Source organism: Ascaphus truei, unplaced genomic scaffold (assembly GCF_040206685.1).
Source record: "Ascaphus truei isolate aAscTru1 unplaced genomic scaffold, aAscTru1.hap1 HAP1_SCAFFOLD_329, whole genome shotgun sequence".
NCBI classification, from domain to species: Eukaryota; Metazoa; Chordata; class Amphibia; order Anura; family Ascaphidae; genus Ascaphus; species Ascaphus truei.
Genome location: NW_027456279.1, coordinates 164171 through 189555, shown reverse-complemented (window position 1 = coordinate 189555; position 25385 = coordinate 164171). Strand labels below are relative to the sequence as shown.

The 25385-nt window shown below is 47.9% G+C and overlaps 1 protein-coding gene and 1 long non-coding RNA gene across 2 annotated transcripts; one reads left to right on the top strand and one right to left on the bottom strand.

Annotated features, from left to right (window-relative positions):
- Positions 1–585: 585 nt before the first annotated feature.
- LOC142483498 (uncharacterized) lies at positions 586–2765 on the top strand. The gene is made up of 2 exons (XR_012797359.1): positions 586–1619; positions 1674–2765. It is a non-coding gene; the product is annotated as an uncharacterized LOC142483498 (long non-coding RNA).
- A 920-nt stretch (positions 2766–3685) lies between these two features.
- On the bottom strand, positions 3686–23392 carry LOC142483497 (uncharacterized). Its single transcript, XM_075583498.1, has 16 exons — positions 23284–23392; positions 22983–23097; positions 22460–22541; positions 21424–21528; positions 19510–19635; positions 19044–19107; positions 18321–18381; positions 14852–14937; positions 13449–13598; positions 11854–11895; positions 10543–10692; positions 10072–10139; positions 9451–9505; positions 8283–8352; positions 4755–4831; positions 3686–3964 (listed from the first exon to the last, which is right to left on the bottom strand). The coding sequence occupies exons 2-16, from the start codon at positions 23080–23082 to the stop codon at positions 3935–3937; spliced, it is 1266 nt and encodes a 421-aa protein (XP_075439613.1). The 5' UTR covers positions 23083–23097; positions 23284–23392; the 3' UTR covers positions 3686–3934.
- Positions 23393–25385: the final 1993 nt, after the last annotated feature.

Sequence of the window (25385 nt, the reverse complement as noted above, 5' to 3'; positions counted from 1 at the left end):
ATGCATGTACTGTACTGCAATCGTCATATACATGCATAACTGATGTAAATAATGCATTTGTAATAGGCTCTATAGTCTCCCCGCTTGCATACAGCTTTGGTACAGGTAGGGAGCTGGTATTGCTGTTAAGGACGTGCTGAACGGCGAATGCGTGAGCTGCCGTTTGCCTATTGAGCGATATGTACTTACTTGCGAGTGTACTTAAAGTTAGTGTCCTTAAACCGGGGTATGCCTGTACTCTATACTGGAAGGTATTGAATTTGGGTTTAATACTCTATACTGGAACATATTGCATTTGGGTTTAATACTCTATACTGGAAGGTATTGCATTGGATGTAATACTCTATACTGGACGGTATTGCATTAGGTGTAATACTCTATACTGGAAGGTATTGCATTGGATGTAATACTCTATACTGGAAGGTATTGCATTGGATGTAATACTCTATACTGGAAGGTATTGCATTGGATGTAATACTCTATACTGGAAGGTATTGCATTGGGTGTAATACTCTAAACTGGAAGGTATTGCATTGGGTGTAATACTCGATTCTTCGAAGTATTGCATTGGGTGTAATACTCTATACTGGAAGGTATTGCATTGGGTGTAATACTCTATTGATGGAAGGTATTGCATTGGGTGTAATACTCGATACTTCGAAGGTATTGCATTGGGTGTAATACTCTATACTGGAAGGTATTGCATTGGGTGTAATACTCTATTGATGGAAGGTATTGCATTGGATGTAATACTCTATACTGGAAGGTATTGCATTGGGTGTAATACTCTATACTGGAAGGTATTGCATTGGGTGTAATACTCTATACTGGGATGTATTGCATTGGGTGTAATCTGTGACGTGATACCTTGCTGAGTATAACGTTGGAATTTTCCTTTCCTAGATCACCTCCACCAGCTCGCAGAGCCTGAGAGGGACCCTGCTTGGTCACACGACACTGCAGAAGTCCCCGCCTGTGGCCGATTGTAAAGAGACAGCAGACTGAGGGCGAAGAGTATGTGTCATCCCAGCGTATCCCTGATGCACCGAGCCCAGATAAAGGTGGAAGCTTATTCTGGGATTGCTATGAGTTACAGGACATGTTTATTTATTTATTATTGTGTCAAGCTCGTTTTACCGACATTATCCCTCGTCCTGGCATGTAATTCTCACACCGCATGTTATTCGGTGTAACACGGCTGGACCTGGAAATACACGTGTGTTTTACAACTCTCGGAAGTGCTGTTGTCGTCCCAAACGTCAGAACGCAATCTGCAATATTATTCCCCCCTTTTTTTAAACTGACGTCTGTTTACCTTTCCATCACTTTCTCACCCGCAGAAGCTTCGCCCTAAAACAGCTTTGTGTCATTAGAACCAAGTTTGCCACCTCACCTGGGATGCAAAGTGATGGCATACAGGGCATGGGCAGGCCAGAGAGATCCCAGGGCATAGGCAGGCTAGGGATAGTCCAGGGCATAGGCAGGTTAGGGATAGTCCAGGGCATATGCAGGCTAGAGATGGCCCAGGGCATAGGCAGGCTAGAGATATCCCAGGGCATAGGCAGGCTAGAGATAGTCCAGGGCATAGGCAGGTTAGGGATAGTCCAGGGCATAGGCAGGTTAGAGATGACCCAGGGCATGGGCAGGCTAGAGATAGCCTAGGGCATGGGCAGGCTAGAGGTGGCCCAGGGCATGGGCGGGCTAGAGATATCCCATTGCAAAAGCAGGCTAGATTATATCCCAGGGCATAGGCAGGCTAGAGATAGCCCAGGACATGGGTGTCACGGGTGACCGGGTTATTTACACCTTTTATCGGGATCATTGAGCAAAACAAGGTTATTGAAATAAATTGTAATTTATTCGGCATAAATTCGCTTACACACAATGATACACAAAATACAGACGAAAGACACACTTACTTTGGGGCTGGGGTAGGAAACTAGACTTTCCTAGGTGCAGGGAACTCTTTGTGAGAGTTTTACCCTGACCGAGACTTAGCCCGGGAGCTCCTGGTACCCAAATCGGCATATAATGCCATACGCCACCGCTATGTTCGCTTCTGATAACTTGGTCCCTCCTGACCGCGAGCTACTCCAAATCTCCAGGAACTCAAATCGGCATAAGATCCCAGCCACGACCACTACGTTCGATTCCGAGAACTTGGGCGCAAAATGCTGGACTTAGTCTCTGGCGGGCAGGCTTTTCAGACTCGAAATCGAAGCTAGTACCGTAGCTTTGCTATTACAAACAAAGCATCTATGAAAAGTCTGCCCGCTCTCTTCCGGCTCTGACTCAAGGGGAACACACAATCTGATTGGCTCAAGGCTTCTTATAGTATTCTCTGCTTCATTCATTAAATAGAAGCAGAGCGGACAGCCAATCAGCGTGTGGGAACTTTATCAAGCAGCCAATCAGAGCCAAGCCGGGTAGAAAATCCGGATCTGCATGAAATTTGAAATGGCCACGGGTCATGCGCAAGCCTGCCACATCTCCCCCCAGCTATCCCAATGCCACCCGCTGGGCAGGCACGACCCTAGGTCTGGCAGAACAAGTGGCATAACGGAGGACAACCATAGATCTCCGGACTTGGTACTACGCCTTTCCCCGCTGACCAAATGCCGTTCACACATCACGTTCTGGCCATCCTCTGGCTGCTTTGAACTCCGATGTCCAGCAGACTTACCGGCGCCTATGGGTTTGCACGGGCTGCCTGTTTGGACATCAGTTACGAATATTTAAACATATTAAAACTATATTTTAATACACACCGAGTCTTGTCGTTTTATTTCTGTCTGCCTTATTCCCCACACACTTTCCCTTGGACTCTGACTCCCCGCCACCCCCAATCTTATATACGGATGGGCACCCACAAACCCTATACTGGTTCTGGGTCACCTTGACACTAGCTGGGGTATCCCCCTTAATCTAGTGATCCCCTCAGCTACAGGGATACATATTTATCCCTGTGCCTCATTCAACTTTCTGGGCTGTGCTGAAGCAGGGTACCCTAGTGGTGAGTTGCGCTTATGTTTTCATGGGGAGGTATTGCTGGGACAATATGCCTACATGTATCCGAGAATCAGGCATGATTCCCTGGTACATTTATTGGGGACCCGGTAACTCAGGACTCCAACCTCCCAGGCACATTCTGTCAACGGTTCCTCCGCAAACCCCCTCCCCACCCCTTGAAACTCATACACTAGCAATCCCTGATTGATGGCATGCCCGGAAAGGGAAACACACACACACATTGTTATTACCCTGCGTACAATGTGATCATACTATGTTACTGGGTCCAAGAGCTAACTCTCTGGGACCCTTATACGCGGAGCAGGGGTAACCAAATGGGCTTGACCTTTATTATAGAGCCTGGTTACCCCCTCCTGTCACAATGGTTTGGCTAGAGATATCCCAGGGCATAGGCAGGCTAGCGATGTCCCAGGGCATGGGCAGGCTAGAGATATCCCAGGGCATATGCTGTATGCATCTCAAGCTGTCGTGTACACAGTAACATGACATGATTGGCCCACAAATAATGCATATGGAGTATGTCATTTGGCTGGGATTTCTGCCCTAACACTACATTCACTTCACCGGCAGTTTGCCGAGGTTTTACACGCAGCTATGAACTGGGGAAAGTGGAGAATGTGTCAAAACCATTTTCTATAAAAGATAACAAACAAAATTGCAGAGAAAATTCAATCATTTATTGTGCAGGTTACACTGTGCGTACACAGCGACACAAAGCGCCAGGCGTTACATAGGGCGTCTTGCTTTGAAGGCGCACAGCGATGTTTCAATTCTTTAACCACAAACCAGGTTGTGTGCGAGCGGAAGAAGCAGCGTTTGATTCAAAAGATAAGGAAAGGATGTGAAGAACTCAACGCTCTTCTGCGTGGAAGGCGTTTACCTCGCGGGGCTGGGAGGCCAGGCTTCACTTTGGAATGGCACAAGAGCAAGATGCCTGACGAGAGACGGAGAAACGGTTACTTTCTGGCGGTTTGTGAGGGTGACGCGTCACTGCGGCAGAACACAATATTCACAAGGCTATTTACCAAAGCGGGCATGAGATTGAAGCTCGAAGAAAGAAAATGGCCTGACGTTTGCCTACAAATGTGAAGGATAATGCTGCACTCCCCAAAAGAAATCAAAACAATACAAATACCAGTGCTCCTGGTCCAGGAATCTCTGCGTGGTACCCCCAATAGCATGTACCCCCAATAGCATGTATGTAAGGAAAGACCTAGGCACTACGGATTTCTGCTAGAAAAGTGATTTAATAACATGTGCCTAACATATGTATAACATGTGCCTAACATATGTAGAACATGTGCCTAACATATGTATAACATGTGCCTAACATATGTATAACATGTGCTTGCCTAACATATTTTTTTTCCCCATGATCTAATAAACATCCAAACCTTTATTCTCACTGGATAGGGGGATCGCCCCCTGATTTTGTATTAACTGCCATTTCAGACCTCAGCGCTTAGTGAAGCCCGCCCATGGGGCTTAATCCTGTGCATATATATATATTCTGTATACCCAACATAGTGACCCAATGCCCACTGTAACCCTCACATATATTTGGTATAGCCTCCCACTTCTGCACTGTTGATACCAATGACACATTATTTGGGTAACACATCGAGGCTGTAAAATAACTTCCTTGAGGTTCGTTGATGAGTATCGGTGCATTGTAAAGGTTTTATAAACGTTCTTAGGGATGGGATCAATTTGGACGTGCTCACCTCGACTTGTTGGCATGGTGGTATTGGTGTCGTTGGAATTGGTACCGGAATTGGTACTGGTAAAGGTATAGTGGGGACTGCAAGACAAGGCATTAATCACATCAGTGAGTGCTTAGAAGGCAGTAACTTGGTGAAAATTACTTTGTTAATGGTGGGAGGCAGCGAGGGTATTAGAGGTAGGGTGGAGTTACCCCGTAGGGTTTCCTTGGCCAGTGTTGAGCTTTGCAAGGTAGCGGCCGGACTACACGCGGTACAACACGGCGATTTACCTTTCGATACGGCATGAACCGTTGGACAGCGCTCTGTTACTACGAGGACAGGTTGTGCCGCTCACACATGGGGGTTTATTTGTCGCACGTGACATGGAGAATATGGTGGCAGGCGCATGGCGAGACCGTGAAGGTCTGCGCCAGACTAGGCTGTTCCTCTAATCCACCACCTGCTTACATGGGTGGGAAGCAGGGGGTCTCCGGAGTGGGGGTCTAAAACCGTTATTTTCAGCTACGGGGACCCCCTGTATCCCGAGATATATACTGAGAAAGGTGCCACTGGTTAGTCCCTGGTATTAAAATCCCTGCGTCACGCCGGCCAATCGGAAGCCGCTGCCGATCGTAACGCGGGAGATTTTCCCTCCATTTTGTTTCCCCCTGGATGAGATGCAATCGGTGGGAACCTTGGCAGTAAGTATCTCCGAAACCAGGGGCTCCCCGGTGATTAAATAATCCAATGTTCGGGTGCAGAGACCCCAGGTTTTCTCTGGGCGAGGGGGTAATGGGAAGGAGGAATTCCTACCTATAAATAACTCTGACCCTAGTATGTTATTAAAGAGACACTCATGTGTCCCTGGACTTGTGGTCACAGATGCAAACTGATTATTTGCAAGTAGTGTCTGAATAAATCCACATTATACAGGAGTTCCTCATACACACGCCTCCTCCTAATATCGTGCGCGTGCTTCTCAAATTTATCTGCATATATTATCATCTGGTTTTGTGCTGCACTTCCGTACATACTCTACCATAGGAATTGATCGCGGTGGAAAATATATATACTAGCTGATATACCCGGCGTTGGGCGTTGCCCGGGCGTGGAAGGACAGGGGGCATGGAGTGGAAGGGCGGGGGGGGAGGGGCGTGGAGGGGCAGGGGGGAGGGGCGTGGAAGGGCGGGGGGGTCAAGGGGCGGGGAGGGCAAAGGGCAGGGGGGCAAAGGGCATGGGGGGCAAAGGGCAGAGAGGGGCGGGGGGGGCAAAGGGCAGAGAGGGGTGGGGGGGGGGTAAACGGCAGGGAGGGGCGGAGGGGGGAAAATGGCAGGGAGGGGTGGCGGGGGGCAAAGGGCGGGGGGGCAAAGGGCAGGGGGGGGTGGGGGGGGGCAAAGGGCAGGGAGGGGCGTGTGGGCCAAAGGGCAGGGAGGGGCAGGGGGGCCAAAGGGCATGGAGGGGCAGGGGGGCCAAGGGCAGGGAGGGTCGGGGGGGCTAAGGGCAGGGAGGGGCAAGAGGGCAGGGAGGGAGGGAGGGGGGAAGAGGGTTGGGAGGGAGGGGGCAAAGGGCTGGGGGGGAAAAGGGCAGGGAGGGGTGGGGGGGGAAAGGGCAGGGAGGGGCGGGGGGGGGGGCAAAGGGCAGGGAGGGGCAGGGGGCCAAAGGGCAGGGAGGGGCAGGGGGGCCAAAGGGCAGGGAGGGGCAGGGGGGCCAAAGGGCAGGGAGGGGCTGGGTGGCTAAGGGCAGGAGCGGCGGGGGGGCTAAGGGCAGGGAGGTTCGGGGGGCTAAGGGCAGGGAGGGGTGGGGGGCTAAGGGCAGGGAGGGGCAAGAGGGCAGGGGGGGCTAAGGGGAGGGAGGGGGGCAAGAGGGCAGGGGGGCAAAGGGCAGGGAGGGGTGGGGGGCCAAAGGGCAGGGAGGGGTGGGGGGGCCAAAGGGCAGGGAGGGGTGGGGGGGCCAAAGGGCAGGGAGGGGCGGGGGTGCCAAAGGACAGGGAGGGGCAGGGGTGCCAAAAGGCAGGGAGGGGCGGGGGTGCCAAAGGGAGGGGCGGGGGGGGGGGCCAAAGGGCAGGGAGAGGCAGAGGGGCCAAAGGGCAGGGACGGCCGGGGGGGCCAAAGGGCAGGGAGGGTCGGGAGGGCCAAAGGGCAGGGAGGGGCGGGGGGGCCAAAGGGCAGGGAGAGGGAGGGCAGGGGGGGCAGAGGGGAGGGAGGACAGGGGGGCAGAGGGGAGGTAGGGCAGGAGGGGCAGAGGGGAGAGAGGGCAGGGGGGGCAAAGGGCAGGGGGAGGGAGGGCAAGGGGGGTCAAAGGGCAGGGGGAGGGCGGGCAAAGGACGGGGAGGGAGGGCAGGGGGGGCTAAGGGCAGGGGGCGGAGGAGAGGGAGGGCAGAGGGAAGGGAGGACAGGGGGGCAGAGGGGAGGGAGGGCAGGAGGGGCAGAGGGCAGGGGGGGCAAAGGGCAGGGGGAGGGAGGGCAAGGGGGGTCAAAGGGCAGGGGGAGGGAGGGCAGGGCGGGCAAAGGACAGGGGGAGGGAGGGCAGGGGGTCTAAGGGCAGGGGGCAGGGGGGGCAAAGGGCAGGGGGAGGGAGGGCAAGGGGGGTCAAAGGGCAGGGGGAGGGAGGGCAGGGAGGGCAAAGTGCGGGGGGAGTCAGGGACGCGGTAAATAAGTTTACTCACCTTGCACACGGCCGCGCTCCTGTTCCTCCGGGTCCCGGCCGCCCTCCTACTCCCCCTTCGGGTCCTCCGCGGAGAGGCTGAGACGCTCCGGTGAGGAGGTGCTGTGCCTCTCACGGGGAGAGGCGGAGACAGCCGGAGGAGAGGCGGAGACAGCCGGAGGAGAGGCCTCTGGGACGGGGAGATGCCGCAGAGAGCGCACTCTGTGTGTGTGTGGGGGGGATGGGGGGGTGAGCAGGTCGGGTGGGGAGGGGGGGTGAGCGGGTGGGGGGTGAAGGAGAGCGCCAGGTGAGGGAGCAACCTCTGTGAGGGGAGAGCCACGTGCTCTCTCTGTGTGTGTGTGTGTGTGTGTGTGTGGGGGGGGGGGGTGAGCGGGTGGGGGGGTGAGGGAGAGCGCCGGGTAAGGGAGTGGCCTATGGGTGGTGAGGTGAGAGTCCCTCGCTGTATCCCGGGCGCTCGCTCCGCTCCCTCACTGACTGTAGCGGCGGGGGGGGGGGAGGGGAGGAAAAAGCACGGGAAAGAGGGAGACCCGGGGAGAGGAAGTGTGTGTGTGTGTGGGGCGGGCGGCCCAAGGGAGCAATCTCATTGGCCTGGCCCAAGGTCCAATCTGATTGCCGCTAGGGACACAGGGAGGGACACAGGGAGACACATACAGACAGACAGACAACGACACATAGGACACTTTGAGAAATATATAGTAGATATATATATATCGCCCCAGTTCTACAGCGCGTTGGTGCTAATGCATATGCATGCCGGAGGTGGCGATCGAATGGAAATACCCACAGAAGTGCTCGGGGAAAGATCGAAGGTTTCTCATTATCCGTGCCCACCCAAGAAACACTTCAGCGATATGACACAGTGGGTTAGTAAATATCTGTACTCACCTTTTAGGCATACGTTCAGGTACAAGTTGAGTAGATCGATCACCGTCTGCTTGACTTCGGTGGCTGCGTTCTAAATGTTTCAGAACGAAAACAAAGCATTTTTTAGTTTAATCAAAGCGTTGTGTAATCCAGATGCTTGTTTACACCGTGTATCCCACTCATTTAAGGAAATGAAACACACGTACTGTACGTTCTTGGAGCTACATAATATGTAATCCAATTCAATGAAACCATGGGAATATCCTTAGCGTGTTGTGAGGCGGCCATCTTGGATGTATGCTGTCATTGATGATACTGGGCTTATAAGAAATATGTTGAGATACTTTACTTCTCCCTATGAGATCTGGTTCTTAAACTTCACAATTCCCTTCTCGGCCTAAGTGTGAGTCGGGGCAGCGGGGGCGTTTAATGGCTAATAATGACTCTCAAAGTCTCTTGGCCTTCTCATTATTTTCAGTGACATAGAAAGATGTCTTGCTCCTGAAGGCAAAAAGGTTTCATTTTGTGTAGATCATTTGAGGGTATATTTGATTGATGTTCTTAAAAGGGTCTCGCTGAGATTTACACAAGCTGCTTCAGAGACTCCGATACATTTTATCCCAATATAATTACCCTAAAGAACTAGAATAGTTCTGGAAAACACTCACTCCTTCTGTCCCGGCAGTGTGAGAGAAATCGAGACTTGTAATTACTTGGCATTACAGTTGCATGTATTTACACTGTCACAGAGTTACACTGGCGTGTATTTACACTGTCACAGAGTTACACTGGCGTGTATTTACACTGTCACAGAGTTATACTGGCGTGTATTTACACTGTCACAGAGTTATACTGGCGTGTATTTACACTGTCACGGAGTTATACTGGCGTGTATTTACACTGTCACAGAGTTATACTGGCGTGTATTTACACTGTCACAGAGTTATACTGGCGTGTATTTAAGCTGAAACAGAGTTACACTGGCGTGTATTTACACTGTCACAGAGTTATACTGGCGTGTATTTACACTGTCACAGAGTTATACTGGCGTGTATTTACACTGTCACGGAGTTCAGTGGCCGTATAATGTCACAGAGTTACACTGGCATGTATTTACACTGTCACGGAGTTCAGTGGCATATAATGTCACAGAGTTACAGTCGTGTGTATTTACAGTGTGAATACTTACTGCGCAGCCGCACTGTTGGTGTGTGGTGACCACAGTTATTTCAACTTCAATTTCACTACAAATAATAATTTAACATGTAAATAGTTACTAGAATAAATACATTTTTGTGAAGGCATACAGTAACTCTCACCTCTAGCACTGAGCACATTGTTGCCCATAGTGACTAAGCTATGCTATTCTATAAGACCACTTTAGAGCCCATTGGCTGGAAAGACATCTTTTTTAAAGGGATTGAAATGACTGACCAATAGGAAGCTGTAACTGAGGATGTGGCCACTTCCTGTGTGCCCCATATTTGGCCGGGAACTTCACAGGTAATTATCTCGGGAACTGAGAGGGGTTGGTAGGGGGGATTAGGGGGGAGTGGGGGATTAATGGAGGGGGGGAGGAGGAGGAGGGAGGAGGGGAAACCCCCGGAACTGAATGTAGCTTGGTCTTCGAAAAAGCCAATGAGTAGTATAACAGAGTAGGAGGCATTGCTACTTTCTGCTTCCTAGCAGCTGTAAGTATCCATCTGTGACCTGTGCTGTTTTATGGGTAACATTTTTGTTTCTCCTATTAATAAAGTATACCCAGGTTCTCTTATCTACATATTCCCAATATTCCTATAAATTATATTACCTGTTTAGACACAGCTCAAGTTCCAAGTTGCCTCCAATGATGTTATGGGTCGCAACTAAATCCACGGTCTACAATAAACCAAATAAAGTTAATAGTATTTCTTTTTTTTGGGGGGGGGGGGGGTTTGTTAACGTTTTCCTGAGATGAAAACCCATCATGCCGTCTGTGGCAAGAGACCCCCAACTGAATCGTCGTGTCTTAGGGGCCCTCTAATGATACAACCAGAAGACGTGGATCGGCGCAGCCGTGGATGTGATGGAATCAATGTTTTTCAGGCCGGGCAGAGTCACACCTGGTGTCCTGTGCCCCGTGGTGTCCTGTGCCCCGTGGTGGAACGGACACGTTTGGCCCTCATCCAAACCTCTGGGGTCGATCCCAGCCGCAGAAATTCCAACTTCAGCCCCCCTCCCCTTCCTCGCGTAACCATATTGTCCGGGTCCCCGGTACCCCGCAGCCCGTTTTTATACTTACAACATCTAATTCAATCAACGTGTCGGATTCGCTGCTTATGACCACGTTCAAGGTAATGGTCACTGACGCTGATCCAGCTATTGTTTTTATCACAGGATTTTTGGCGTTAATTTCCACCTTCAGGACGTCTCCTACAGCAACATCGAGTAACTACGGAAAACAAACACAGAAACGTGAATCGTCCTGAGGTCATGCCGGCATTTCATATATGCTCTGTATAATATAATAATAATAATATTATTAAATCACCTAAAATATACAGATTGGGCACAATATTGTGACCTTTCATTCAACTGTCGCTAAAGAAAAGGGGCGGCCATTTGGATATCCTGACACTAACACAAATGCTCCCTGAGCGGAAAAACAATCGAAGGATGTTAAACTGGTATTTCTTTTGCCCCCCCCCCACCCGCCCCCAACAGGTCAGGTTTTCAGGCTATCCCAGAGTCAGCACAGGTGGCTCAGTCGGTTAAAAATGACATTGATTTAATGACGGACTTTGTCAAAATTCTCAGATCTTGTGATGCGCTTTACAAAGTCAGAAGCTTCGCCCATAGACAAAGGGGGCAACTCCAGGCTTCTAGGGCCACCAACAGGTCAGGTTTTCAGGATATTCCTGATATATATCGAAGACTGAGCCGCTGATTGACCCACCTGTGCTGATGCAGGGATATCCTGATAACCTGACCTGTTGGTGGCCCTTAAAAAAGGAAGTTAGCCACCACAACTGCCTTAGACCGACAAAACATACTTGGGAAGATTCTTTTCCATTGAAATGGGCCAATTAAATATTTTGGAATATTGTCGCGTTGGTGTGTGATACTCTGCATTGTGACTGTTAGCGCTGCGTTGGTGTGTGATACTCGGCATTGTGACTGTTAACACTGCGTTGGTGTGTGATACTCTGCATTGTGACTGTTAACGCTGCGTTGGTGTGTGATACTCTGCATTGTGACTGTTAACGCTGCGTTGGTGTGTGATACTCTGCATAATGACTGTCACCGCTGTGTTGGTGTGTGATACTCGGCATTGTGACTGCGTGACTGCGTTGGTGTGTGATACTCTGCATTGTGACTGTTGACGATGCATTGGTGTGTGATACTCTGCATAATGACAGTCAACACTGTGCTAGTGTGTGATACTCTGCATTGTGACTGTTAACGCTGCATTGGTGTGTGATACTCTGCATTGTGGCTGTTAACGCTGCGTTATACTCGGCATTGTGGCTGTTAACGCTGCGTTAGTGTGTGATACACGCCATTGCTGCTTAGCACATCCCGAGTCATAGAATGTTTAATAAAATTCACTTACCCCAGGGAAAATTTCTATGAGTTTGAGTGTGGATAGGTCGAGCTGTGGGGAAAGCAACAAGAAATCATTACCCGGTAGTAACAACATTAACGGGCACCGTGATATTCTCCAACTGGCACGTGATATCCCGTCCCACTCATGGGGAACTCTCCCAGTTTGTGCGGCCGTCAAATTGATGCCATTTTGGAACATTTTTCAAAGCATGAGGAACAAGAAACTCGCTCTGCCAATGTGCAAAAGAATCCCAAATCTAGAACTGAATGCAGCAAGATAAGCAGAGAAGAGAATCTAAGAGAACCCCGAATCTAGAACTGAATACAGCAATATAATCAGAGAGGAGAATGTAAGAGAACCCAAATCTAGAACTGAATGCAGCAAGATAAGCAGAGAAGAGAATCTAAGAGAACCTCCCATCAAGAACTTAATGCAGCAAGATAAGCAGAGAAGGGAATCTAAGAGAACTCTGAATCTAGAACTGAACGTAGCAAGATAAGCAGAGAGGAGAAAGTAAAATAACCCCTAATCTAGAACTGAATGCAGCAAGATAAGCAGAGAGGAGAATCTAAGAGAACCCCAAATCTAGAACTGAAGGCAAGATAAGAAGAGAGGAGAATGTAAGAGAACCCCCAATCTAGAACGTAATGCAGCAAGATAAGCAGAGAAGGGAATATAAGAGGACCCCAAATCTAGAACTGAATGCAGCAATATAAGCAGAGAGGAGAATGTTAGAGAACCCCTAATCTAGAACTGAATGCAACAAGATAAGCAGGGAGGAGAATCTAAGAGAACCCCAAATCTAGAACTGAATGCAACAAGATAAGCAGAGAAGAGAATGTAAGACAACCCCGAATCTAGAACTGTATGCAGCAAGATAAGCAGAGAAGAGAATCGACAGATGTCTGAAATGTGGTAAATTCCAGTTTTTCTGATTTTTTTTGCTGCTTTTGAATAAACACATTTTACACTCAAACGATTGCACAGCAGAGAAGTGTACGAGTGCAGGTTGTGCGGGTTCTCGTACATTTTTTAACAAGTGCACACGCGTTTCACCATGAAGGAGAGTGGTCACAGTACAAAGCGCGCACACGCTTTTCACCATGAAGGAGAGCCGTCACAGTACAAAGCTTACACACGCATTTCACAATGGAGTGGTCACAGTACAAAGCGTGCAAACGCGTTTCACAATGAAGGAGAGCGGTCACAGTACGAAGTGTCTACATGCGTTTCACCATGCAGTAGCCTTTAGTACAAAACGTGCACACGCATTTCACCATGCAGCAGCTGTCAGTACAAAGTGTGCACACGCGTTTCACCATGCAGTAGCCATCAGTACAAAGCGCGCATACACATCCCAGATAACAAACACATTTTGCAGTTAAATTGTTGGGGAGTTTAACCTTTTAGTTTTATATAAAAGCAGCACACGCAAAAGGAAAGTTATTCATAACATTGAAGGTTATTCACGTTGGCACAGACCCAACATAGGGTATGAATGGATGCTGAAACTTAGCACTGTTTAGTGAATATGGGCCTTAGATTGCTGGTAACGAGTAATTGTCAGTGGGCGCACGTATAACACAGACTTTATTACTTACTATTGATGTTGGAATCTTTACTATTCTAAGAACAGAATTTAAAAGGCAATCAGGAACTCTATAATTCAACAGCTGTCCGACATTCAGTGGTAGAGATGGTATTTTGGGGCAACTTGTGTCCAGAACGGTTCCTGCTACTGTGAGAACAAGCTAGAAAATATATAAAAGCACAAAAAATGATCTTTTTGAACATTGTGAAATCTGTCTTTTACAAATGAAACCATTACTCAGCAGCTGCAGACACACAGACACACAGACACACAGACACACAGACACACACACACACACACACACACACACACACACACACACACACACACACAAACACACACACACAGAAACAGACACGCAGACACACTCAGATTCAGACACACACACACACACACACACACACACAGACATACGCAGACTCAAGCAGACCTTCACACGCCTCAGCCAGGTCTGCCACCCTGCCCTTCCCCGTTATCCCCTTGCATACATCAGAATTTGAGGTGCAGCTCTACTGCCATGACCAGCACCCTCGCCCCTTCAAGCTGTTATAAGTCCTGCACCCCCACCCATCTTGCACCCCCCCCCCCCAGTGTTTCCTCCCATTCTTGCCAGATGTAGAGGTGCTCCCTGGGAAGAAAGGCTGGCACCGTTGGGGTTGCGTCATCTCGCATGCTGGCGGCAGGACGCAGACCACCAAACGGGCTCTCGCTTCCACGGATGCAGGGAGAGGCGTGGTCACCTCTCTGTGCCAACCGGTCAAGCTGCTCTACTCAACTTTGCCATTTGGGGAGTCGGTGAGGGGACCGATCTAAGGCAGGGGTGCCCCACTCTCGTTCTCAAGGGCCACCAACAGGCCAGGTGTTAGGGATATCTGTGCTTCAACACAGTCTTCGACTGAGCCACTGATTGAGCCCCCTGTGCTGAAGCAGGGATATCCTGAAAACCCAACCATTAGGGGCGGGCAGTCTTGAGAACCCCGGCACTAAGTCATATAAAGAAGGGTGGACATCAATCTCCATCTCTGTGTGCCACGTCTCCCGCTAGGTCTGATGTGGAGTAAACCTCTGGCTATTAGTCTACTTGGTTAAACTTTGTTACCATGCGGGAGCACAAAATGGCGCAGTGTGACAACGCTACATTTCCGCACATTTTCTCCACTGTCTGTAATAAAGAGACCCATGTGTAGTAAAATTAGAAACTGGTACTGCTGCCTGCTAGGCAAGGGTGCCAATTCTTCCCTCACACCAAACATGGAGAGCCGTGAAGTCTCTCGGGGCAAGCCACTAACTCATACCCTGAAACGGGTGTAACGGAGAAAGAAAGATAAACAATGGTAACGTGGCACTGCTTCCCAATTAGGGACCGGAAAATAACCCATTTCTGGTTGAAGCAAGGACACGTAACAAACTTACCTCTAGTACTAAATTAATGGTCGTCGTCAGGTCCACCGACAGGACAGAGTAACTGATCAGGCCATTTTCACCGATAGGGAGATTCACTGCAAAGTAAGAGAGAGTCGGCAAGTTAAGAAGAGGTGCACCTGAACAGATTGAGCGACGGGTGTGAGAGCATGAAGATGTCCGTGTGGGCGAGGGGTGACGTGTGCGGTGCAGCCATGCGTGTGTTCTCCAGCTTTTTTGGGGCTTGTGCCCTGGTTCAGTTTACAGTAGGTTCAGACTTTGAGGAGTATCTATGTGTGTGTGTTATATATATAGCTTAGGCTGAGTCCCGCTAGCGCTGAGCGCGCTCATGTTTGGAGAGTGCTCCAAGCATGAGTGCCGGGTGTCCTGCTTGTACGCGGGGGTTGGGGGGGGGGCATTGCGGGTAGTTGAGCGCGCGGGTAAGTATAGGTTTTTGTTTACCTAAGCGCATGTGAGCATGTGTGCCCGCGCACGAGTGCTGCGCGCGCCGCGTGAGCGGGGACTTACATATATTTATATATGCAAGTCCCCGACGCAAGCGCCGCCCGCTCAGCGCTAGCGGGGACTTGGCCTTAGGTGTGTTTCCATACAAAGGTTCAGCTGTTACAGGGTTGCTAAGCAACAATGTAACAATAAGCTAAGGATGTCTGCAGCAACCAGAATGCCTCCTCGAGGAGGGGAGGAAGGAGGGGAGGAAAGACAGCAAGGAGGGGAGGAGAGACAGCAAGGAGAGGAGAGACAGCAAGGAGAGGAGAAGAGACAGCAAGGAGGGGAGGAAAGACAGCAAGGAGAGGAGGAGAGACAGCAAGGAGAGGAGAAGAGACAGCAAGGAGGGGAGGAAAGACAGCAAGGAGAGGAGGATAGACAGCAAGGAGGGGGGGAAATACACGGTCTGACCTTGCACATTATACTGTACGAATACAAGTGCGCCATAAGTGTATCTTGTGAGTGTGTATTACATACCCGGATACACTTATATTGACAACACCTCTGGGTGAGTTTCTATAGGCTCCTTTCCTATACCTTTTAGGAAGCTATAACATATAGCAGTCCAAATCCCGAATATCTATAAGGGATTTTATTACAACATCCACCCATCCAGCTCTAGGTGGGTAACAATTGGACACAGTCACGTGCTGTTGCAATACATCGTTTAATTACGTTTTAACACCCATTTTTTTATTCTTGGCATTAATAAAGTATTTTAAAATTTACAATTATACATTTGTTTGTGATTGAGTGCTGGAAGACTGGGTTCTTTTTTCTCCCATATGATACGGGGGGGAAATACAGCAAGGAGGGGAGGAAAGACAGCAAGGAGAGGAGGAGAGACAGCAAGGAGAGGAGGAGAGACAGCAAGGAGAGGAGGAGAGACAGCAAAGAGAGGAGCAGGAGAGACAGCAAGGAGAGGAGGAGACAGACAGCAAGGAGGGGAGGAGGAGAGACAGCAAGGAGAGGAGAAGACAGACAGCAAGGAGAGGAGAGGTAGCAAGGAGAGGAGGAGGAGAGACAGCAAGGAGAGGAGGAAAGACAGCAAGGAGAGGAGGAGAGACAGCAAGGAGAGGAGGAGAGACAGCAAGCAGAGGAGCAGGAGAGACAGCAAGGAGAGGAGGAGACAGACAGCAAGGAGGGGAGGAGGAGAGACAGCAAGGAGAGGAGAAGACAGACAGCAAGGAGAGGAGAGGCAGCAAGGAGAGGAGGAGGAGAGACAGCAAGGAGGGGAGGAAGACAGCAAGGAGAGGAGGAGAGACAGCAAGGAGAGGAGGAGAGACAGCAAGGAGAGGAGCAGGAGAGACAGCAAGGAGAGGAGGAGACAGACAGCAAGGAGGGGAGGAGGAGAGACAGCAATGAGAGGAGAAGGCAGACAGCAAGGAGAGGAGAGGCAGCAAGGAGAGGAGGAGGAGAGACAGCAAGGAGGGGAGGAAAGACAGCAAGGAGAGGAGGAGAGACAGCAAGGAGAGGAGGAGAGACAGCAAGGAGAGGAGCAGGAGAGACAGCAAGGAGAGGAGGAGACAGACAGCAAGGAGGGGAGGAGGAGAGACAGCAAGGAGAGGAGAAGACAGACAGCAAGGAGAGGAGAGGCAGCAAGGAGAGGAGGAGGAGAGACAGCAAGGAGGGGAAGAAAGACAGCAAGGAGAGGAGGAGAGACAGAAAGGAGAGGAGGAGAGACAGCAAGGAGAGGAGCAGGAGAGACAGCAAGGAGAGGAGGAGACAGACAGCAAGGAGGGGAGGAGAGACAGCAAGGAGATGAGAAGACAGACAGCAAGAAGGGGACGAGGAGAGACAGCAAGGAGAGGATGAAGACAGACAGCAAGTAGGGGCAGAGGAGAGGGAGAAGGAGAGACAGCAAGGAGAGGAGACAGAGAGACAGCAGGAGATGGAGAGAGATAGCAAGGTGTGGAGAGGAGATTAGACTGCATGGAGGGGAGGAAATGGAGGGATGACATATAGGGAATTAAGAGCATTGTGCACATACGGCAGGAGGGAGTGTAAAGAGAGAGGAGAGACATCAAGGAGAGTAGACATAGAGAGACAGCAAGGAGAGGTGGAGACTGATGGATGAAGAGGAGAGGGAATGGAGCGTAGTGGGCACATGGGACAAGAGGGAGTGCACAGAGAGGAGAGGAGAGACAGTGAGGTGAGTAGGAGGAGGAAAATGAGAGACAGCAGGGAGAGGAGGAGACAGAAAGACAGCAAGGAGAGGATGGGATAAGTAGGCGAGGAGGGAGTGTAGTGTGCACAGACAGGAGCAGACACAGTAAGACAGAGAGTGGAAAGAGGGGAGGAGGAAGTACAGAGAGGAGAAGGGTATGATGGAGAAGAGAGTAAGGTGGGGAAGAGAGGACAAGAGACAGCAAGGCATTACAGGGAGGGATGAAAACAAAGATTAATGTTTCATTAATAAGCTTTAAGATCTGCTAGATCGGCGTATGTTACACCGGGTACAGCTAGTTCTCAAAATATTACAACTCCAGCCCAACTCCCGCATGAGAGATTGAGGTTGTGTGATTTAGGTGTTATCCCTGAAATGCACTTTGAATCCCTGGTTCTGACCCAGAAACAACATTTCATACAGAACATTCTAATTGTTTTCCTTCAACAAATGTAGCGGTGCTTATAGCAAAGATGCTGCTGCTTTTATTTCTGTGGAAATTAAGCATAATTAGGAATTGTTTGTCAACCAAGTGTTTGAATCTCTTTGAAGCCACCACTCTGTCATTATCCTGGCGCCTCTGCAGAGTTTGCCGGACACATGAATATCATAAGAACAAAAGACACCGCACCGACCCCAAGCCCCTCCGTTTTTACAAACTAACTTTAACATGTAAAAAATACGTCTTGGTGTCCGGTTATGACGTGGCAGTCACACTGATGTAACCACTTAAACACGTCACGTTAGTCCTTGGGCAGGCTGACCCCCTAGTACATTAAGCATTCGTATATAGGCAATGATTTGTACCTAGAATTGCTGACAAATTCACGTTGACGACGGTGACCACCTGCTGCAGGACGCTGTAAAGCTGCAACAGAAAAACAAACGCCATGGCACATGTTCCATTATAATGACGCGCGCCCGGGCTGGTAACAGGAACGTTTAATAAAACACCATTCACAGCGGAGAATTGTATGTCCAGACTAGATTTAGGTGAATCTGTTTCCCCCCCGAGTTTGCCATTCACAATCCGAACCCAAAACCGCCATTCGGATACAACACGCTGGCGGATTGCCACGATCCATCTGCGGGATTCCGCAATCCGCTGGCGGATTTTAGGAATCCAATCCGCAGGATTGCAGGATCCGCGGATGGATCACCGGTGTAAAAAAAAATAATACAAAAACGCAAAGGAAATGTCTGATTCGCAAAAAATAAAAATCGCCCTTCTGTACTCCAGATATGTCACCACATAGGAGAAGGTGTTGTTATATTCCTGTGTGTGTGGTGTCTTTGTGCAATCATGTTACAACAATACACACGCACAGACGCTTGCAATTATAAAAAAACCATGTTACAATCATTACACGGAATTGATTTTAGCGCGTGACAAGAAATCTGAAGTCTGATTGAAACAGGAAATGACCCACTGAGCAGGCACTCCTGTGGTGCGGCAGCCCCTGCACATATACACGTGTGTGGGAAGATGTAATTACTAGGTGCTTGCAAGTTCTCGGAATTAAAACTTACCGTTTTTTGGAAGACGCCGTTGAGTAGTTTCGTCAGCGCGCCAGCTAACGGGTCAAGAAGTCCACTAACAGAGGGAAATATACATATATTATACATACCAAGGAATGCTTGTTCCACGGAGTACTACAAGCCCTTCCAAAATTGAAATGTTTAATCTATAAGAGGAGCTAAGTGTCATGGGAAGAACGTGTTACTTATTAATAGTTTTTACAGATAAATATGTTACAAAAGCAAATCTTCTTCTGTGGGATCTGTTCAAAATACAGTCTCCCTTTAGGGATATAATCTTGTGTATTTTTATTTGTTCACCATGTGTGCCTTAATTTGTGTCAGTCGTCAGCATCGTTCCCGTTGGTTTCATTGTCCCTGTCTTTCCTGTTTAGTGTCCGACTATTCAGTTCATCTCTGCCTAAAACTTGGACATGAATGGTTTGGTAGGTGAGTGTTTGGTGAGAAAAGTACTTACAGACCCGATATCGTAATTGTAACTGCAATGTCGTCCGGGTTCTCCATGATCAGAATAAGGCAGCCAGTTTTTATTCCCACTTTGATCGCTGCATGGACTTTCACTATTACCTTAATATCTGCAACTCTAGGTGAAAATACAAATGGCGGATGTATAATGATAATAAATACATGACATCATTACCCCTAATTGCCTTGCTGCCCTTTTGAGACTTCACACGTGGTCACAATAGCACTGAAATGCTGCAAAGGTTTAGCAGCTCTGACCGGGGATTACCTAATATATTGTATTTTCTTTCAAATCCTGCCATACAGTGATATCCAAATCCAACTACCTAAACCAAATGAAATTGGGCACTGCATCTCCCTGAACATGGTCCCATGTAGGAGCAATAGGGTACAGTCATTTGTGGGGTATTCCTTTTGAGACCTATAGAATAACCTATTTCAGCTTTATCAGGCTGAATGATCTGGGGAGAATTGACGATGGACTAAAGGGTAAATCTGTTAACCTCTTATCATCCAACCATGGCCGGTGGAGATTTGTAAATATACATTTCTTACACAATGAAGAAGGAAGTATAGTCCAGTCAATTCTTCCCAGATAAAGGGTAAAGTTCACAGAGGTTTTGTAGTGGGGTCAGCATTCATATAATGGGTCTTTTCTATAGTCTGCGGTGGATTCCTAGCACACAGTGGGCAGCTATGACAAGAACATGCGTAGTGCATCTATAAATCCCATTTTTTATGTATATAACATCAGATAAAAGATGTACTTCTGAGAAGGGATGTATGACCAATTTGTGTGTGTTTGAACACCTTGGAATGTATTGACACAAATATATATATTTATGAGTGACATGGTGAGCTTGTTACGCTTACAGAACAATGATTTATAATCCAGAAACATGTAGAAAAAGATCAAAAAACAACCAAGTTTGGAGCATGCCCTTACTGGTCCCATCTCAGTTTGGAACATGTACTTACTGATCCCATCCCAGTTTTGAACATGTACTTACTGATCCCATCCCAGTTTGGAACATGTACTTACTGATCCCATCCCAGTTTGGAACATGTATTTACTGATCCCATCCCAGTTTGGAACATGCCCTTACTGATCCCATCCCAGTTTGGAGCATGCCCTTACTGATCCCATCCCAGTTTGGAACATGTACTTACTGATCCCATCCCAGTTTGGAACATGTATTTACTGATCCCATCCCAGTTTGGAACATGTACATACTGATCCCATCCCAGTTTGGAGCATGCCCTTACTGATCCCATCCCAGTTTGGAACATGCCCTTACTGATCCCATCCCAGTTTGGAACATGTACTTACTGATCCCATCCCAGTTTAGAACATGTACTTACTGATCCCATCCCAGTTTGGAACATGTACTTACTGATCCCATCCCAGTTTGGAACATGTACATACTGATCCCATCCCAGTTTGGAACATGTACTTACTGATCCCATCCCAGTTTGGAACATGTACATACTGATCCCATCCCAGTTTGGAACATGTACTTACTGATCCCATCCCAGTTTGGAACATGTACATACTGATCCCATCCCAGTTTGGAACATGTACTTACTGATCCCATCCCAGTTTGGAACATGTACTTACTGATCACATCCCAGATTGGAACATGTACTTACTGATCCCATCCCAGTTTGGAACATGTACATACTGATCCCATCCCAGTTTGGAACATGTACTTACTGATCCCATCCCAGTTTGGAGCATGCCCTTACTGATCCCATCCCAGTTTGGAACATGTACTTACTGATCCCATCCCAGTTTGGAACATGTACATACTGATCCCATCCCAGTTTGGAACATGTACATACTGATCCCATCCCAGTTTGGAACATGTACATACTGATCCCATCCCAGTTTGGAACATGTACTTACTGATCACATCCCAGATTGACTTCCAGTTCAATTTCAAGGTCGAGGGCGACTCCGGGCTTGGGGGTTATAGTCAATGTTTTTATGTTGACCGTTTTGGTAACAATGCTGATAAATGAAAGAGATTATTACACGGTATCATTCTGGGAAACGCAAAGTCGTTTGTCAAATTAGAATTGAGTGTAATGTTATTTGTATAATCAGTTCAATGGTTTTCTTATCCTGTAGGGTCTGAAAGTGTACGCCCTAAACATGAATTGTCTGTTTATTTACAACATGGGAACAGGAGACACGGAACCCGTCTCCCTTCCGAGGTTCTTGCGCTCTGTGGGAGGATCTCATTAAATAGACACTAACAGGGTATTTTAATATAACGTTTCATCATAAAACGTAGGAAGTAGCACTAGAAACACGGGTATTATCCCCTTATTTCTAAATGCATTTATTTATGCTTATGGCCCGCTGAGCTAATAACATTTTAATAGTCAAGGAAGTAACGTTTATTGGGGCGATTAGGGCTTGGTTGAGGAGGGTGGCGGGGGAGAGATCACCTGGCCAGTCCTAGGTAGATAAAGCGTCTTTCAAGTTGCCAAATGTTGAAATAACCCACGATACATTAACCTGTTCACTGCTACAGCATTGCAAGCTCCTCTTGCTGCCAAAGAGTTAATAGGAGGGGAACGGATCAATTTGCAATAAGGTGAGCGGTGTCTTATGGAGCTGGCACATTAAATGACACGGCTCAGTGAGTAAGGTCTCCTTGGGCGAGTCACTGTATCTCCCTGTGCCTCAGGCGCCAAACCTAGAGTGATGCCTTGTGCCTGCAGAATTCTATGTACAGCGCTGTGTACAGTGTCAGCCCTATACAAGAAAAGCCATGTGGCTGTTGCATGCGCAGCATGTCTGTCACCCGAGGGCTCTACTTTTCTGCTGTGTTTTTTTTTTTTGCACAGTAAAATGTACTGTAACACTCAGATAACATCCACCGATCAACGTGTTAACATTATTACATTAACCGAGAAGGGACTGGTCAACTTACTTGGTAATCGCACCGACACTAAGAGCGTCTCCCTTCTGGGGTCCGATTAAACTTTTGATTGTGTTAATTCCATCTGTTATAACTGAAAATGAGGAAAGTTATTGAGATGAGTGCTGCAGCTACCAGGAAGGCATATCTATGGGCCTCACTGCTACCTCAGGAGTTACGTACTCCCAGTTCTGCTTTTAGCCTGACTACAGGTACACACAGTCTTGGAAAAAAACTAGCGTTGGTACAAATATCTCTAGAAACCGTCTGCGTAAGTTGTGCTCAGAGAAGTACATAAGACTGGATAATGCAATGTGGCTAGCTTTCCTAAATATACCAGATACTGTGTTTCCTTCACTTTTGGACCTGTGTAGAAGTGAGTGTCTTTATTATACAGGTAACGGCCACACTGGAAGGATCGGATCATTGTTTAACACTTGAGAGCCTTTGTTAGCTTTAAAGTAACACGATGAAGAAAGAGAAGCCACAAGAAGGACACTGAAAATCTATCCTGGAAAGAGAACTTTGTACTTACGTGGAACCAATAGGTCTGGTGATGAACAGTACGGTACTTGTGATGGTTGGGCCATACATGCCAGGAACCCAAGATTCACCAGGATCCACAGCTTCAACATCTTGGCTTCTGATACCTGCATACAACACCATTAAAGACTGAGAGATGAGGAACAACAATGTGCAGAAACCCACAAACACAACAACATACGTATAACTCATGCCCGAGTAAAGTCTGGGGATCGAGGGAAAGGAATAGTTGATACATTGAAAATTGGTCTTCGTTGTATAGAGCTGACGTCAACAACACACCAAGTTCTTACCTCAGCTGACAGAGAACTCTGACTGTACTGTAGGATTCTTCTGGCTGGCTTTGGATAGACTGATACAAACCGATCAGTCCTTATATACTTAAACTATAGACTCGATCAAGGAAATGTCCTCAAATGTCAAGTGAGTCCCACATTTCCTGGGCTGTCAACCAATCTGTGCATAGTCCAATACAAATAGTGCTTGGAACACTTAATTAGGGAACGGTTTCTGAGCCAACTCTCTTGTTTACCATATCTTGGGGTACTCTCATTCCGGGCACAGAAACTGTAATGAAAGTGGGTGGGGGCTGGAGTAAACCATTATGTAACCACCTTTGGTGCAGATACTCTGGGTGGTTTTCAATTTCTGTGGTTGGGTTAAATGTAAATGATGGTGACGACCATGTATACCAGCCTGGGAAATATCTGTTTAGAAATGAAACTCAAAATACCGTAAGGATTTTGTAACCCCCTAAATGGATAACTTAATGAACATTTGTTCTCTATGCTGCAAAAAGACCTCATTGCACGCCACTCACGGGTGGGTAAATGTGGGCGATCCCTTCTTTAACATCATTAGGACCCCAACAGGTCAGGTCACAATGTGCCAAGCTAGTGGAAGAAATGCTGCTTGGAGCATGTGTTCCCCCCCGAGGAATTCTGTAATGTTATCGCCGGGATGTACTCATGAGTATTAGGAATAGTACAAACTATTTGACATTTGGAAGAGTTTTATTGACCTCTTATTGAATTGATAAGGAATTTTGGATGTAACCTACAGAACTCCATCTCCGTAGCCGTGATATATACACGAGGACGTACTTCTTCACGCAAAGGGTGGTTGATCCGTGGAATAGCTTTCCAACGGAGGTGTTCCTTATCCTCCAGCGGTTCCCTGCAGAGTGTAAGTCTGTGAAAGGGGGATTTAGCTACTGCTTGTTTGTGCTGTTAGCAGGGAACAACCCTATGTACAGTACAGTGCAACAAAGTGACTACTAAAACTGATACAAGGTTGCTAGCACATGAGTGGTTGTTTCATCTTCTGGTTCTTTGTTGATTTCATAGGATATGAGCTAAACTGGTAGAGGGTACTGATCCCTATTGACTTTATCTCTGGCACTTTGAGATTTTTGTAGCAGTAACAGTGAGAGGCAAACTCACTATTATCATCAGCTATTAATATACCAAGAAAGGGTACTGATACCTATGGACTTTATCTCTGATATTATGAGATATATACAGGAGGGCCCCACTCATACGGTGGGTTTCATTCTAGGCTGCTGCCGGAAAGCAAAATTTGCCGAAAAGCAGAACATAGCATTTGCTTGTCCACCGGCGATTTTCCATTTTTCCTACCCCTTCTGCGCATGCGCGACCTCGGCCGCTCCCCCACCTTCTGCACATGAGCGACCACGGCCGCTCCCCCTTATGCGCATGCGCGACCTCGGCCGCTCCCCACCTTCTGCACATGAGCGACCACGGCCGCTCCCCCTTCTGCGCATGCGCGACCACGGCCGTCCCCGCATGCGCAAACATGGCGGCCCCCTTCTCGGTAACGCCGTATTGGCAGATCACCGAGAAGCGAAACGCAGAGAAGCGGGGCCCTACTGTATAGCATTAGCAGTGAGAGGCCACACTAATCCATCAATTACTACCAATAGTGGTCATAGAGATGATCATCTTACTTCTTATAACTGTACTTAACCAGAACTCTTAGCTTGGTAACTAGTTGGCTTATTGCTACAACCCTCTACTGCTCATTCCACATAAACACCACTGGAGGGACAATTTCCAGACGACTTGGTGTCATTGTGAGCAGAGAGACTGCTCCTATGATTCCACTAACCACCTGCACTTTACAGTTTAAGTGTTGATTCACCTATTTAGGTCTACAACTATATATATATATATATATATATATATATATATATATATATATATATATATATATATATATATATATATATATATATATATATATATATATATATATATATATATATATATATATATATATATATATATATTAGCTGATATACCCGGCGTTGCCCGGGATGTAAATCCATAATAGGTAGTATTATTTATAAATAGGGTAACAATAGGATGACTATTTG